Source organism: Neofelis nebulosa, chromosome 1 (genome assembly GCF_028018385.1).
Source record: "Neofelis nebulosa isolate mNeoNeb1 chromosome 1, mNeoNeb1.pri, whole genome shotgun sequence".
Lineage (NCBI taxonomy): Eukaryota > Metazoa > Chordata > Mammalia > Carnivora > Felidae > Neofelis > Neofelis nebulosa.
In genome coordinates, this window is record NC_080782.1 from 65,322,502 (window position 1) to 65,339,847 (window position 17,346).

The 17,346-nt window shown below is 44.0% G+C and overlaps 1 protein-coding gene across 4 annotated transcripts in view; it reads left to right on the forward strand.

The window, feature by feature from the left end:
* Positions 1 to 15,005, forward strand: part of SFXN1 (sideroflexin 1) — a 40,480-nt gene extending 25,475 nt beyond the window's left edge. For all 4 annotated transcript variants that reach the window (XM_058723728.1, XM_058723746.1, XM_058723736.1 and 1 more), the window contains exons 8-11: positions 239 to 288; positions 7,493 to 7,542; positions 7,949 to 7,996; positions 12,411 to 15,005. In XM_058723728.1, coding sequence (XP_058579711.1) covers positions 239 to 288; positions 7,493 to 7,542; positions 7,949 to 7,996; positions 12,411 to 12,507 — 245 coding nt within the window. In that variant the 3' untranslated portion in view covers positions 12,508 to 15,005. The remainder of the gene's footprint in view (positions 1 to 238; positions 289 to 7,492; positions 7,543 to 7,948; positions 7,997 to 12,410) is intronic.
* Positions 15,006 to 17,346: the final 2,341 nt, after the last annotated feature.

The window sequence follows — 17,346 nt, forward strand, 5'->3', positions numbered from 1 at the left end:
CTTAAAGTAAAATCTGAAGTTCCCTTCAAGATTATACAATTTTCTGGCTGGTAAAGACCATCACATTAGTTTTAAAACCTTTTTTAAATACTGAAGTATTTTAAAGAATTACTGCAAATAATTGCACTCTGCCAGCGAAAATAGCCTAAAAGTGACATAAGCGTTTTGTGAAATTGTTGAAAAAAACGTAAGCTGAAAATAAATATTAAGACTTAGGTGGATCTGTCTTTACTCGCAGCCATCCCTCCATTTATCATGAACACTTTGGAGAAGAAAGCCTTCCTAAAGGTAAGCCCCGCTTCTATCTCTGCCTCAACCCTTTCGGATTTCAAACTGTGCAGAATGTTTCCTACACAGCGAGGAAAGAGTTTGAAGGCCGTTGGCACTTGGGCACTCGCGTAACTAAAAAGATGTTTCGAGGGACATTTTACTTGTGATCTCAGATATTTGAAAAAGCTTTCGTAAATGGAAGGTGGCTGCTCACTTCTCGAGAGGCCACACCCTCGGGATGAGTGAGACCCTCATCCTCGTCATCACTGGGATGCCTAGCTAGTGATAATGAAGACGTGGTGTGAATTTGGAGTGATGTGTTGATAGGTCACTATGCCGACTACCGGAAATGGAAACGTCGTTTGGAGTAGTACCTTGTTGAACCCTGAATATAGCGCCCCGTGTATTTTTCTTTGGTGATCATATCTAGTAATTCATTAGTCTCTCAGCCACCTCCCTTCGAGGTCTGAAAACATCACGGGATGAAACTGTGACCGAGGACTCTCGATGCTCCTACACTGCTGTTTGTAGCATCCGCGGTTTAAAGCGATAGCGTTCACGCATCATCTTCATTTTCCAGTGCTTTAACAATTGGGATATGGTAGAATCGGGTGACTCATGTGGCTCATACAGTTGGGAAAGTGGCTTTGTTAGATCTACCCGGAGAAAGGAGGCAGGCTCCTCGCTGAAGGAACAGGTGTCTTGTGGGGAAGACTGCGGCTGTCTTGGGGTGAATCGTTTTGGGTCTTAGAAACAGAAATGTAACATCGAAGAGACACTATAAAGCTTTGAAAAAGGACCTAGTTCGCAGGCCAAACACTTCCTGAATGGTTTCCTAATCCTAATCTCACGATTAGGAGAATTCTAATGGGCGCCAGGAGGAAAGCTACAGTCACCGCTAAGTGAACACTTCATAAACACTTGCAATACCATTAATGTTCTTAGAGAAGGAAACCAGAAAGTATGCCGTGAGGAGATAGTAACGTCGAGTGCCTCATTTGACCCATGTACCCAGGTTGTGGCCTGTCCCTGCGTCAACCCCATGTTAGGGAAAGGGGACCCTCTCCAGCACCTTCTCTCGTATTCTTTCTTGGGAGCTGTGGGCACATGAAAGAGTTGTATTCCCTTAACACTCTCCCACAGCAGTCTTGCACATCAGTATGAATTGTGCAATAGCATGTCATGGTGGCCCTGTAGCCATTGAACTGTCCCCAGATACAAAACAGTTCTATATATATATAGATATAGATACCTATCTATATATCTATATCTATATCTATATCTCTATCTATATGTATGTATTTAAGCAGTAAAGCTATCGGTATAGACCAAAATGTCATTGTGGATTCACGTGACATTTTACCTACTTCAGTAAGCTGTTATTTTAAGAATTAATGAAAAAATTTTGCCCGTCTCTCCTTCTGGTGCAAAGCTTAGAGAAGATGGACTCTTAAAAGCTGCTAACGGATTAGTTTATGTACTTGAACAGTGACTGTATCCTAAAACTACCAGATTATATACACATTGGAATTCATCAGCTTTGACATCTCAGTGCTTTTCAGAAAATCTGAAAAAAACTAATGCAGTGCTCCTTTCTCTGGCCATCCCTGCTTTACTTATGGGAAGTGATTTCGGCTTTGAAGGAAAAAGCTCTTCAGGGTGCTAGTGGTGAGTGGCCCATCCAGTACATGCGTAACTTTGCAGATGTTGAATTGATGCCCTGTGTTCTTCTCTGCCGGCTCTTGCTCTGGGAAGGCATTAGGATCCCACTGTTTCTGCAAGGGCATACGTCGGCCCAGGCAGCCTTTTTGGCTCCTAAGGTCTTGGCGTGCCAACTTCAGGAGCCATGGAGGATCAAAATAAATGTAACCCCCCACTCCTGCTGAACTGAAGAAACAATCAGGTTTTTAAAGCAAGACCAGATTTCTAGGTTGGTTACAAGACTTGGAAGCTGTCTCTTATATAGTTCGTCTGACGATAAAAGTGACGCTTTCGTAAGAGACGGGTCATCACTCTGGCTCATTCTGCCGACCGTGTCACAAGGTTATGATTGTCATGAATCTGCAGGTGGCTGTGAAATCTGTTGGGAGGCCACCTTCAGTGACGGCATCCCCACTGCCGAAGCCCTCCCGTCCTCTTCTCTCTGTCTCTCAAAGGCCACCCAGCAGAAGAATCTCGGCAGCCTGGCTCCGGAGCAGAGGCTCCGAGTCTCGCCGCGTCCACCACGGGTGGGACTCAATTCTGCAGAGTCTGGCTGCAGCCTGGGGGCACGTGGTGCCCTGTGGCTGCTGACGCGTATCCCGACCGTGGCTAGGGATCCCAGAAATTCTCAGGGAAAGTCTGCATTGGAAGCTACGTTAATGCTGAAAAGTTAGGTCACTGGAGAAAACGCATGGAAATGAGGCTGGTACATCATTCTCCCAGTTCAGTCGTGCCTTGGCACTCCTGGGGTCTCGGCATTGTTGGAAAAGTTGCTGTAGTTACTCTGAGTGACAAACACTGGACAGGGGACGTAGTTGTGCATAATGCATCATTTTCTTGTTTCGGCCTAACAGCATTTTCTACATGAAAGAAGCAGCAAATGATCCAGGCAGTTAACCCCCCGTTGCCACTCTCTTTTAGGCTTTTTCACGTTAATAAATGAATACATATTTTGTTCTCCTCCCCCATCTCAGTTTGCAGTCTTTAGCTTCGCTCGATACCATGTACTTAATAATAATTTGGAGGTGTGCCACCCACACATCCTTCACGGAGAAGCCCTCTGCCTGCCCCGCTCCCCAGCTCGCCCCTCCGCCCCTCCGCCCCTCCGCCCCTCACCTGGAGCTGCCAGAGGCCGCCGGTTGCAGGATGCAGATCCCCGGGGTGAGGTTGGGCGAGGCGGTCAGAGTAGCTCGTGGATCAGTCCCAGGGTCTCGCTAGCTACCGGGGGTCTGGTTGTGGCTGCACCCCTTCAGACCCCAGGGGAGGACGTCGCTTTGAAAAAGCAGTGGCTAAATGTTGGGCTATTCGTGCACACATTCCACTCCCCGAAAGAGTGCAGGGTTGCTGTTAGGCTGAAGTCCTGCATGTTGCGCAGTAGAGAGTTCCCATGGGACTGAAGGGATAGTGTAGCCGCTACTAAAACGTAGGCAGAGGTGGCTTGTGTTAATAGCCATACATTTCCATCTTCGGAGAAGCTTTACCATGCTCCTTTCACAGAGGTTTCAGAGATCATTTCTCAGCAGCTCGTAACGTCCATGTGGGTGATGTCTGCCTCGCCTGGCCCCCTGATTGTTCCCACAGCTCTAGCGGCCGCATGTGCCCCTCTGTAAGGATGCACTTGCCTGGGCTTTTACCTTGGACATGACCAAACTCCTCTGCCGACATGAAACAAATTGGATATTCTTGGCTTTTTTAATGGTGAGCTTGGGGAGCATTCGGTATGACTCATCCCTCCCCCCTACGCCTTATCTTTTTCCAAGTGGAGTGCTAGCTAGAAAAAAGCATCATCTGTGGGCAGGTGACTCACAGAAACCTTTGCAATAAATCAGAAAGTTCACTGCCTAAAATCTGGCACTTTGAAGAATGGTATTCTTGAAGAATAACTCCTGTGGTCTCTTTACCTTGCTGGCACTTTCATTAGGAATACATAAAGTTACTATGGTTTAGATGAGATAATAGTTCCTCATCCCTTAGTTCTGCTTCTTCCTTATTCCTTTTAACAAAGGTAGACAGCTCTGTCTACTCAGTGTATTTTCAGGATTTTCTGTTAATTAAGTGTGAGTGTAGCATTTATTTGTTCGTTCACTCATGTATTTACTCAGCAGCCCTTTGCTGAATGCCCTGTTACAATCCAAGGGATGTGCTGGGTAATTGAGTCATAGAGACAGAGCCCTGCTCTCAATAGCCAGAAAGCACAGTGACAGGAAGAGGCACAAGGCAGTGGTTCCAACACTTGGTGATTACAGAATGCAGCACAGAGGGATTAGAAATGTCTCCCCCAAATGCAGGAGGTGGGCAGAGACTTGAATGGTGGCCAAGGATACATGGTCCACAGAAGCTCAGAGAGGACACACAGCATGGCTTATTGGGAAACTTCCAGATGGCCAGGTTGTGGGCTATGTATAGGGAATTGACTGTACCATATATAAAAATTAACTCCCCATGGTTCATAGACTCTAAACGTAAAAATCTACAACTGTAAAATTTCTGGCAAAATATAGAAGAGGCCATCTTTGAGACTGAGGGTTTGGCCAAGATTTCTTAGACACAGCAGCGAAGGCACAGTCCATAAAAGACAAATTGATAAACTGGACTGCATCAAAATGATAAAGTTCTGTTTTTTGAAAACTTTATAGTTTTGAAAAGGCAAACAGACTGGGAGAAAATCTATGCAAGCTTGTATCTGATAAAGGACTTCTATACAGAAGATATAAAGAGCCTTCAACACTCGTTCAAGAAAACAACCCAATTTTAAAAAAATGAGCAAAAGGTTTGAACGGACATTTCCCCAAATATATACATATATACATATTTATACATGTGTATATGTGTTTATGTACATATACATGCTCAGTATCTTTAGTTACTGGGGAAATTCACGTAAAAACTACATGAGCTACCACTGAACACCTCCAGGAGTGGCTAAAGTCAAAAAGACTGACCATAGCCAATGTCGGTGGCAATGTGGAGAAACTGGAACTCTCATATCCTGCTAGTGGGAATGAAAAACAGTACAACCACTTTGGAAAATAGTTTGGTAGTTTCTTAAAAAGTGAAACAGATGTTTACCACCTGACCCAGCCATGTCACTCCTAGGTGTTTACCTCGGAGAAATGAAAGCATGTGTCTATAAAAGACGGATGTTCACAGCAGCTTTATTTTTATTTGCAGTCTCCAAAAACCAGAAACAACCCAGATGGTCATCAGCAAGAGGATAGATTATCAAGTTGTGCTGTATCCATGCAATAGGATACCTAACTCAGCAAGCAAACGTAATGAACTATTGATAACGTGCAACAACCTGAATGAACCTCAAAATGATTACACAAAAGAATATGTTCTGTACATAAAATGCTGGAAAATATAAACTGATACATATAGTGACAAGAGATCAGAGGTTGCCAGGGAATGGGGTGCGGGGTTTCAGAAAGAGAAATTGCCAAGGGCACAAGGCACAAGGAAAGCATTAGGTATGGAAGGATATGTTCATTATCTTGATCGTCGTGATGGCTTCTCAGCCAAATACATGTATCAAAACTTTACACATCAAATCTGTGCGTTTTACCATAAGTCAGTAAAGCTGTTGGGGAAAAGATCATGATCCTGGCGGAGGGAAGATTTTAGAGTCATATTAACTTTTTGCACGTTGGCCTCATGAATATATACCTTTTAAATTGATGGGTAGTGTCTCTAATTCATTGAAACTATTATTTAAGATAGCCTCTGTTGGCACAGTTCGAGGTGTGGGAGCATATGAGGGAAGACCAAACATCCACAGCTCCCTGAGTCTCAGGCTAAGTGCTGTTTAAAAAGTGGGGATGAGTTGAGCGGACGGGGTGCTGGAGAGGAGTCAGGAGAGAGGATGACATCCAGGTTGGATGAAGTCAGAGTTCTCCAGGATCCTTGTCACTACTGAGAGCCTTTCCATGGAAACCATTGGCATGAGGCACAGTCGGCCTCTCACTTGCACACGTCCTTGGAGATTACTTGCAGCTGCTCCCTGGTTTAACAGGTTAGCCCCCTTCCCTTCAGACAAGAGTCCACTTGAAATAAGAAGGCCGCTCTCAGGGGCTCAAGTTCATCCTTCACAAAATCTCCTTGCTGAGCTTGCCTTCCTGTCACCCAGCGCGGACGTCACAAGTCTGGGCAGTGCCAGGGCGAGGATTTACATCTCCTGATGAAAATCCATCATCACTCCAAGCCAGTTGCCCAAGATACCGTGTGTCCTTTTCTTACTGTCCTTGGAGGGGTGGGTGTGTCCTCTCTTTTTTTTTTTTTTTTTTTTTTAATTTTTTTTTTTTCATTTTTTATTTATTTTTGGGACAGAGAGAGACAGAGCATGAACGGGGGAGGGGCAGAGAGAGAGGGAGACACAGAATCGGAAACAGGCTCCAGGCTCCAAGCCATCAGCCCAGAGCCTGACGCGGGGCTCGAACTCACGGACCGCGAGATCGTGACCTGGCTGAAGCCGGACGCTTAACCGACTGCGCCACCCAGGCGCCCCTGGGTGTGTCCTCTCTTGATGACATTTCTCCCTTCCTCTCTAGTCCATGCCTCTCTCCCCCCCGCACTACCCTGCGTGATGTACCTGTTCTCCAGAGGAGTCTTCTCGGGGACGAGGGTATGCCTCTCCTGCAAGCATCGTGGGGGTCATGATTTTTTTAACAGCTTGTGTTGACTCTTCACTAAGTTGGCTGATTTCATAACGACCAGTTCACAACTTGGTTGCAGACGTTTCAGTCGCCTTGTTTCTATAACCATATACCCCACCGTTCTTTATATTGTGTTTTTTGGTACCACTCCTTTTTGAAAACTAAAAAGCTAACTGCTTATTCTCTGAAAGACCAACCAGCTCCTTCGTTTCCATTTAAAAAAAAAAGAGAGAAAGGCACAAGTTTTCTGTGCCAGCAATAGTTTTAACCATATTGACAGCAACTAAAAGCAAGAAAGGGAAGATGCAGGGGAGGAGGGAAATGTTGGGTTTCTGCTACGTTCCAGGCACCGTTCTAGGTGCCTTATGACCAATACCTGGCATATCTTCTCTCATTCACTGTTGGGAAGCCCGCTGTGATCCTCGTTTTGCAGACGAGAAAACCAGAAGCTTGGAGCGCTTGGGCTCTGCCTGTCTTTCCCCCACTGTCAGGAGCGAACTGGCAGGGCAGAGATTTGAGTACAGGTTAGTTTGTCTTCCAACCTTGACACCAGGCTGTATAGCCTCCCCAGCCAAGAGGTGAATTACAATTAAATGGTAATGGTTTCTCCACCTGTTTAGAGCCAAGCATCTCTCAGATTATATGTGCAAGAGAAAAAAATGAGAAGCCACTTGATCTCTGCATGGGCATTTACTGACAGATCAAGGAGGCTGCAGGAAGTCAGAACTAACGTGCCTGCTGCAGTGTTCCCCCCAAATTTCACTAATCTGGGTCTTGTAGTGTGGAGAGTTTCCTTCCCGCTAATCAGGAGAAATTGTCTCAAAGAGTCTGTATAAAAAGCATTCAAAGTAATTTATTTCTCCACACAGAGGTTCCCGTGGATGAGTGCACCTATTCAAGTTGGATTAGTTGGCTTTTGGTGAGTGGAATCACTTTTACATACTTAATTTCCTTTATGGAGGTAAATATACAGCATAAGAAAGGCAAAGCAATGGGTAGATAATGTGAGACACAGGTTTTGAAAGTGAGACCCAGAACAGATCCCGGAACTTAGGGAACTTACGGTCCCAACAATTGGATAGAAGCAAAGGGAAACCTACAACATTTGGGACTCTGTGTGATTCTTTTTTAAGTTCTGGATATTTCTCTGATTTTTTTGAAACTTATTTTGACAGTCCCTGGTGATAAAATTACACAAACAGGACGTATTTTTGGGGAGGAAATGTAATATTTGAAGGATCGTTATAAAAGTGAGACAGACAAAGGATCTGAAAGTTGCCATTGGAAAGGCTCTGACTTGTCTTTTTCTTTTCCGTTTTTCTAAGTTTGGTGTTTGCTACGCCGCTGTGTTGTGCTCTGTTTCCTCAGAAAAGGTATGTATTTGCTATTCTTCGGAGTGATCACCAGCTTTAATCCTAAAAACCATTTGAAGACGCAGGTGCTGCTGTTCCATTTCATTTGTATGGACGTTGAGATTCACAAAGATGAATGAAGCCACGTCCCTCAAAGGACAAGACAGAGGCAGAAATCAAACACACATCTGCTTAATTTCAAAACTCTTGATCCAGCTCTACCACCACATTTGAAAATGCTTTATTCTTTTGTAAGAATCACGTTAACTCCTGGTAAAAGTGTGCTTTTAGAAAACTTTAGATACGGCTCCTGGCCGCCCAGTCCGTTGGCAAATGCAGCTGGAACACAGACGCACTAGAATTTGAGATCCGCCCCGGGGACAGCAGCTACACACACTTAGTCTCAGTGATTGGTATATTGGCTTCCCTTCTTCCTACCTGGCTTTTCGCCTCACACGCCTTATCGTGTGCCTTCATCCCAGGCCACCCTTCAATCCTGCTTTTGATGTAAGAACGGGACTGACGGGCATTAAATCGGCATCGGATAAATCTAGGTCTTCAGCCTCCTCCTGGTCTAACATGAAAGCACAGAGAGCAGCGTTTTGTTGTTTGGCTTTTGTCTGAGGATTACCAGGCTGCTGCTGCCTTCGTGGCACCTTCACGGGCCGACAGGCTTCAAACGTACGGTCTTTAATGCCCTAGGCTTTCAAAGCATGATGAAGTGTTCTGGAACTAACTGTATCAGGTCCCCTCCACCTGAGAGAGAACTCCACTTTTCACTTGCTCTTTCACTTCTGTCTTTGGCTCCTACTGGTACTAAATATGGCACTAAATCTCCAGGAGAGGGAGCCTTGTACCACTTTGATGCCTAGAGCCCTGCCCTCCCCTGGGAGAGGGCAGGACCTTTAGAACCTCTTCTCTAAGCCCAGGGCAGATGCATTTTTTTTCCATCTCCTAAGAGGGCTAATCGTACCTATTTACTTGTGCAAACCCCAGAATCTCAGGGCTTAACGCAAGAAAAGTTTATTTCTCTAGTATATACCAGTGTCCAACAGTTGACCTTGTACTCGGTGACTCAGAAATAGTGTCTGTCAAATGCCGAGGAGAGCACCTGATACAAAGTAAACCCTTAATAAATATAGCTTTTGTAATTGTGAGATTAAAGGATTTGAAAATCCATAAAGGAGCTCCTTACATAGGCCTTGGTTTTGTTTAAGTGTTATGAGAAAAAACACTGTATTTGTTCTAACATTTGTTGTTATGATTGATTTAAATTCTAGGTATGGACCTTCAAAGTTTTTCTGTAACTACTGGTGCCATGAGGTCACCTGTCCTTGGAGAGTACGTGGTTTCCACATTTGGGAGACCAAGGGCACTCTTTTGTGTTCCCCTATCTAAAAATGAAGCTTATCACTCTGGGTTTTTTTTGCTTCTACATTACATTTGCTTATTTTTCTTTTTGTTTCTTGCTCATAAGTTCCATAGAATAGGATTACTCCTATTCCTTGGTTCTTTACACACTGTTCTTACTGGTCCCAGCATGACCCTATTTTATTTTGTTTACTTTAATGATACAATGAACATCCGTGCACCCACTGCCCACTCATGAATAAAAAGATCACCGGTCAGTTACATCTTTTTGTAGGTTCTTCCCTGCCTCCTCTGCCGATTTAACCATTCTGCAGAACTTCATAGTTATCATACAATTGCATTTAAAATTTTTTATTTTTTATTTATTAAAAAAAAATAATTTTTTTTAATGTTTATCTTAGAGACCGAGCACAAGCAGGGGAGGGGCAGAGAGAGAGGGAGACGCAGAATCCAAAGCGGGCTCCAGGCTCCGAGCTGTCAGCACAGAGCCTGACGTGGGGCCTGTGGACCCATGAACCATGAGATCATGACCTGAGCCGAAATCGGCTGCTCAACTGACTGAGCCACCCAGGCGCCCCTTAAAGAAAATTTTTATTTTATATATATAATATATATACACACACATAATATGTATTACTAATGTTGAGTTTTGCCTCTTTGGGAACTTTTTAGACAAGGGTGTCATTACTATGTATAGTCTTTTGGTATTCGTTCTTTTTTATTCAGTGTCCTACAGCTAAGATTCGTCCGCATCATTGCATGTAGCTAAGTTCATTTACCTGACTGCTATATAATAGTCCGTTGTATAAATATGTCACAGTTACCCATTCTACTGTATAAATGAGAAGTAATAAAAACCCTCCTTATCAAAATTTGTGGGAAGCAGCAAAAACGTTGCTCTGAGAGAAATGATTGGCTTTAAATGTTTATATTAGAAAGGAAGAATGCCTGAAAATCAGTGCGCTAAATGTCCAACTGAAGTTCAAAAAGGAACAAAAAGAATAAACTCCGGGGAAAGAGAAAGGAAGGAGGTAGGCCCAGAAACAAAAGGTCAAAAGTTGGTTCTTTGGAAATAGTAATGGATGGTCATCTTGTGACGCCAGTCGGAACAAATCGTGTTGTGAACGGAAAAGAGGTAGAACTAGAGACCTCGCAGAGTCTGAAAAGGTAAATGAATATTATCGACATCATTACACCAGTAGATTTGGAAACAGGCACACGGACAGGTTCCTAGAAACTGTTAACGGTGCTAAAACATTAGAAAGTCTGAATTGGCAGATCACCATTAAGGAAGCAGAAGGATTATTTAAACTTCTTCCTACAAAGTAAACACAAGAACCAGGTGGTTTTACAGGTGGAGTTTACTCAGCTGCCAAGAAACCTATTACTCCAGTATTTATTTATTTATTTATTTATTTATTTATTTATTTATTTATAAATGTTTATTTATTTTTGCGTCTGGGTGGCTCAGTTGGTTAAGCGTTGACTCTTGATTTCAGCTCGGTCACGGTTCGTGAGATCGAGTCCCGGGTCAGGCTCTGCTCTGACAGCTCGGAACCTGCTTGGGACTCTCTCTCCCTCTCTCTGTACCTCACCGGCGCATGCTTTCTCTTTCTCTCTCTCAAAATAAAGAAATAAACATTTAAAGGTAAAAGATTAATTACATATCAAAATATTACCAGGTTTTCTGTAATAAGTATTCTGGACAGTTTTTCTTCATACTTTTGTATAATAAATATGCATTTATAACAAAAAAAAAGCTTTAATATATATATGCATATAATACATTCAAGTACTTTTTTAAAATTCATCAAAGACTAACAGAGGTCATCTCTCAGTGGTGTGTGACTGTGAGTGATGTTTTTCTCTTGCAGTTTTTAGTATTTTCTTTTTTTGTAATGTTTATTTATTTTTGAGAGAAAGAACATGAGCAGGGAAGGGGCAGAGAGAGAAGGGGGGCAGAGGATCCAAAGCAGGCTCTATGCTAACAGCAGTGAACCTGATTCAGGGCTCGAACTCACGAACTGAGATCATGTCCTGAGCTGAAGTCGAATGTTCAACTGACTGAGCCACCCAGTCGCCCCCATTTTAGTGTTTTCTAAAAGTTTTGCAATAAGCATGTGTTATCATACAATGGACAAAAGCATATTAGTGCCAGTGAATTGTTAGTGTTACAAATTCCACTAAATCGGGACGCCTGGGTGGCTCAGTCCATGAAGCATCCGACTTCAGCTCAGGTCATGACCTCACGGTTCGTGAGTTCGAGCCCTGCATCTCGCTCTGTGCTGACAGCTCAGAGCCTGGAGTCTGCTTCAGATTCTGTGTCTCCCTCTCTCTCTGCTTTTCCCCTGATCATGCTCTCTGTCTCTCAAAATTAAATAAACATTAAAAAAAAATCCACTAAATACATGTCTTTTTTATTAATGGTGAACATTAGATTGTTCTTTTTGGGCAGTAGCATATTACCACGTTTCCCAATATCAGCAGGGTCTGGAAGTGGTGTTGCTTATTCTTCCCAGCGAAGAAGTTTGTAAGCTTTAATGATTGTTGGGTTCTTAGGGCTCCTGTGTGGCTCAGTCAGTTAGGCATCTGACTCTTGATTTTGGCTCAGGTATTGATCTCATGGTTCATGGGATCTAGCCCCACATTGGGCTCTACGCTGAAGGCATGGAGTCTTCTTGGGATTCTCTCTCTCTCTCTCTCTCTCTCTCTCTCTCTCTCTCTCTCTGTCTCTCTCTCTTTCTCTCTCTCTCTGCCCCTCCAGGACTCACTCTCTCCCTCTCTCTCTCTCAAAACATAAATAAATATTAAAAAAAACTAAGAATTGTTGGGTTCTTAAGTGTATTTCTTGGATTTTTAGCAACAACTAATTGTCTAAAAGGAACTGGACACTCACTTTCAGGGCCCAGGAAGCATTTTTCAAACAGAACCCGGTTTTACAATACCAGTCATGGCGGGGTGGGGGGGTGAGGGGTGGCACGGAAAGGTCCCTTCTCTGCCGTCTGCAGAGTCTAGTTCCCTGCTCTGCCCATGTAATAATCCTGTCATTTCTCCGTTATCCCAGTTCCATGTCTGTGACGAGCTTGGAGGCTGAGCTGCAAGCCAAGATCCGAGAGACCTATCCTGAATTACGGCGCGTGTACTTTAACAAGGGATTATAAAATAGGGGAAGAAACTCTACAGCTTGTCCCGCCTACTGCAGACCTGGTGAGGAGAAGCCTGTTCAACCTGGGTTCTCCCAGTGGCAGAAACCTTTTAAAGATCCACATTAGCCTTTTAGAGTCAAGCTGCCACCTACAGCACAGCACCTGGTGTGGGCCTGGCGCCCGACACCCATTGGCTCCCTTACATTTGAATCACGGTGTAATTTGCAAAAATACCCTTCCTGTGGCTTTTATAGTAATTGTTTTTCAAAGACAGTATACCAGCCCTCCCCCAGAGTTTTAAAAAGCACTGTTAGGCATAGAGTAGATGTTCAGTATATACTCAATAAATACTGATTATCAGTGAGCGAAAAGGAAATCTGTTTGAAATACTGAATGTTTATCCTGTTCTTGTTTCAAATCACTCAGCAGTGATTTGGGAAAACAAAGCTCTGAGGCTAAGCTGGAAAAAAAAAACTGGACTCATAAACATTAAGGGAAGTTTACTTCCAGTTTGGGCAGTGGGCAACCCCAACTAAGTGACATGTCTTTTGGATTTGTAGGATTGAAAGCTCCCCCGTGTACTTCCCGAAAGGCACGGTAATAGACAAGTGTCATGAGCTGTTCCTGCCGGCCACGATTATATGCATTCACATTGCTGGGGGATTTCTTTGGTTGACTTCTAAATTTATTCTGTTTTACATTCTTACGAAGTTCATCTTACCTCGCACTTGTTGACCTTAGATTCGGTTATTTACACCAAGTAATCAAATCACAGAAATGTTACACGTGTCGGATTTTGGAAGTATATTCAATACCAGTGCTGTGTGACTGGGTTGGATCTGGTTCGTTTGATTCTTTAGAAGTGAGAGCCCAGCTCCAGCTAGCTACATGTGTTGGTCATTCATCTAGATCTCCTTGGCTTTCAGAAAGATGCGGAAATGTTGTGTATGTGAATCAGTGACTAAATGAATTTTCCTTGAATATTGTCTATTGCATTCTACCCTGTTTGAAAATAACGAATCCATGGACCACTGTTTACATCATCTGTAGTAGCTTCACCTATTTTTAACGTAACGGGTTATGTTTCACATCTGTAGATGTTCCAGGCATATGCTAGGTGGTTGTTCTGTTGAGTGAAGACCACTCAGTTCACTTGTAATTCAGAGACTTGTAAGTGGGGGGAAAAATGTAGAAGCTAGTTTCGACAGGTTTTTCCCGACGATGTGACCAGTCTGTATTTCCTCATAAAGAAAAAATGGTGTGCCTTGTGTCCGTGTTTCTCTTTTTCTCTGAAAGGATTATGGATCTGAAGCTTGGGGGCACCTCGAGCCTTCCTTTGTGCCACCAGAATTTTCTCTTTGAGATTTTCTGTCTTAAACCATTTGAGGCAAATTGGTTCCCCATGACATTCTGATGTATTTTGTTGCCGTAGATGCTTCTCTTCAAATAGCGGTAAGAGCCTGAAATTGAAGGCAGATCTCCATGAGGTGCTGACAGGGTGGTTTTTAACCTAACTAAGCGCTTGACGCCAAGCAAGCCCACCTGCCCCAGCTAATCTCAGAATTCTCACCGCCCCCTCCCCCATTAACTGTTAGGTTCCTTTCAGAATCCTAACCTTCTTTGAGAAATCAGCTAGCAGCTGGCTTGACGCTTGATGAACTAACCAAAATTTTGTACACACCAGGAAGGTAGGACCAAAGCACTGTTGTAGAAGGGATCATGAACATGAAGATGTGTCTTTTTAAACACTTACTGAGGCTTCCAACCCCTGATGCTTTTATATAGAAATATTAACTGTATCATTTAATCGTGGTTTATAAAAAGGAACAAATGAACCAAGATTGGCAATTTCGCTGATCTCTTAGAAATATCTTTTCTGGAGAAAAGTCCACATGAAGTGCAATGAGCTTATAAAGGTAAATAGTTGTTCATATTTCTAGTCACGTGATAATTATGATTGTACGTGTTACTGACTGGCAGATCTTATTACTTCAGTATTAGCACGGTGTCTTTGCCAGTGTTGGAGTCAATGTATTATTTCCGTTCAACTGGATGAAATGTTAAATAAACTCAGAATGAAAATAAATTCTCTCTCTTATTTGTATGTAAAGGGCGATGCAGTTTTTGTGTTACAGTCGATGGCACTTTCGTTCAGACTTAACATCTGGTTACCATCAGGAACTCCTAATGAGGAAACAGTTTTCTGTGGTGCCTTTGGCAGGAAACGTTTTCCTGTTTGGGGCTACCAGTCTTCCACCTTCTCGAACACCATGTGCCCCGGGCACCCACCCTCTGCCCCCCGCCCCGTGGTGTCACTCCAGGAACGTCTGTTATGAGCACGGGGGGGGGGGATGTCCCACTGCCCATGGTTGGTGAGGTGAATTTGCTTTCATACTGTTTGTCAGCTGCTAATGTGGGACTAGCATTTTCTGTCGTTCAGAGAGAAAATCTAAGTTAACCCAAGATTGGGGAGTGCCTTATTAACAGACTTAATAAAAGATTGCGCATTGTAACCTTGTCGTTCGCGTCTGTGCATCTGTTTTGCTACCATGCCTCCGTCCGTCACTTAGATTAATTATACTCAACAACGTGGGTCCAAAAGTCACAGCTGGTAGAATCTTGGTTGTACCCACGGTGGCAATCGATGTGTTTGGGCAGCTGACGTTCTCTGTGACCTTCAGTTTTCTTTGTTCGCTTTGGTTATGTGGAGAAAATAATTGAAGGTACTTCACAGAGTTGTAAACATGAGCAAGACCATCCCTGTACGGCAATTCGCATATCGCCGGGCACCTCGTAAACGTTCAGTGAATGGCTGCCCGTGGTACATTTAGGAGTTCTAGAGACACGGAGAATACCAGTTCCTCGGTATTAATGGTAAGATTTTAGAACCCCAGCAACCTTCCCAGAGATAACCCACAGCCTAACTACAATTCCCAGGTTAAAATGGTCAAACGGAGACACTTGGATCCGTCCTGTAAAATGTCTAACAAGGTTTTGCCTAAACGAGACCAAGGTAGGAAAAGTCTGTGCTCGCAGATGAGAAAAGCGGGGCTTCCAATGGCGAAGCGCATGCCCAGGGCTGCTCCTGGTCACTAGAAAACTGCGGTGGCAGCCAAGATCAGACACCCAGACTTCCAGCCCTGTCTGAAAAAGTAAACCACTGGAATACTCAAAATGAGGTTTGTTTTTGTTTTTGTTTTTGTTTTTTGCATATGCAGAATTTTACTGAAAGCTGAAGAAAAATAAGGTCATGTTTGTTGTGATGAATATAAGATGTCACTTAAAATGTAGATATTCAAAGTGTGGTCCATAGACCAGAATATCCAAGTGTGTTAGAAATGCAAGTTCTCGGGGCACCTGGGTGGCTCAGTTGGTTAAGCGTCTGGCTTCTGCTCAGGTCATGACCTCTTGGTTCACGAGTTCAATCCCCACGTCGGGCTCTGTGCTACCAGCTCGGAGCCTGGACCCTGCTTTGGATTTTGTGCCTCCCTTTCTCTCTTCCTCTCCGCCCCGCCCCCCCCCCCCCCCCCCCACACACACATTCTCTCGCTCTCGCTCTCGCTCTTGCTCTCACTTTCTCAAAAATAAACATTTAGGAAGGGAGGGAGAGAGGAAGGAAGGAAGGAAACTTCTCAGGTCCCACTCCAGACCTCCCAAACCAGAACCTGCAGGATAACAGGAGCCCCAGGGACAGCTTGACAAGTTCTGGCTGTAGCCGAACCTCTTGGTGTTCCCGGAGATCTGAGTGTCCTTGCGTCAATTTCAGATCAACCTACAATTTTCAATGAATTGGCATATTTTGCCCCCCACCAGATTCCAAGGAAGTTCAAGGCTCAGTGTTGACGTACTTAGGAAACCAGTACCAATAAGCTTATGAGGGCAGGGATTTCTGTTTTGTCCACTGCCATATCTCCAGCACCTAGAACAACGGTACCAGGCAAGGATCCGTGTGATCATTGGGTTCAAACTGGACTCGTTCCAGGAATCTGAAAAAGCGGCCTCCCATTTCCTTGCAGAAAAGAATCCATTTTGTGTCATCACCAGGATGTGTCAGGAGTGGAGTACGATTTTCTGGGGCTAGAGCCTGAAACAAACACCGTCCCTGGAAATTGAGAGGGGAAATGGCTGTCAGCAACCAAGCTGCAACCACTGTTACAGCATTCCTTTGTCACTGAGGACATCACTGCCCCTAAAGCCTCTGGAGCAGAAAGAACACTTGGGACGATGCACATTTAACCCTCAAGGAGCCCATCATATCCCCATCTCTTTAAAGAGAAGGAATACCTGAGTGGCTCAGCCGGGTAAGCGTCCGACTCTTGATTTGGGCTCAGGTCATGAACTCAGGGTCGTGGGATCGAGCCCCATGCTCTGTGCTGACAGAATAGAGCCTGTTTGGGATTCTCTCCCTCTCTCTCTGCCCCTTTCCCGCTCGTGCACACATGTGTGCGTGCTCTCTCTCTCAAAATAAACTTTTTAAGAAAACAGAATTTGAGGCTCAGCAAAGTGCACTAACTTGTCTAGTGTCACAGTGGCCCAACCACCATCTCAATCCAGGCCTGTCAAACTCAAGTAGTTCCCACTGTATTTCACAGCTTCTCCATTAATAGGAATAATTATAACGGACTTTGGAATAGCATTTTATGATATTCCAAGTGGTTGTGCCCTTTTTTTTTTTTTTTTTTTTTGCGTATATCACTCCTTATAATTCCCCCAAAGCTTTCATCTCCATTCAAAGGTGGGAAAACAGACTTGGAGAAGTGGGATGACTGGCCACAAACCTAACTTGGTTCATTCAAAGAACTATGAAAGATTATTCACATTCCCATAGACATACACACACACACACACACACAC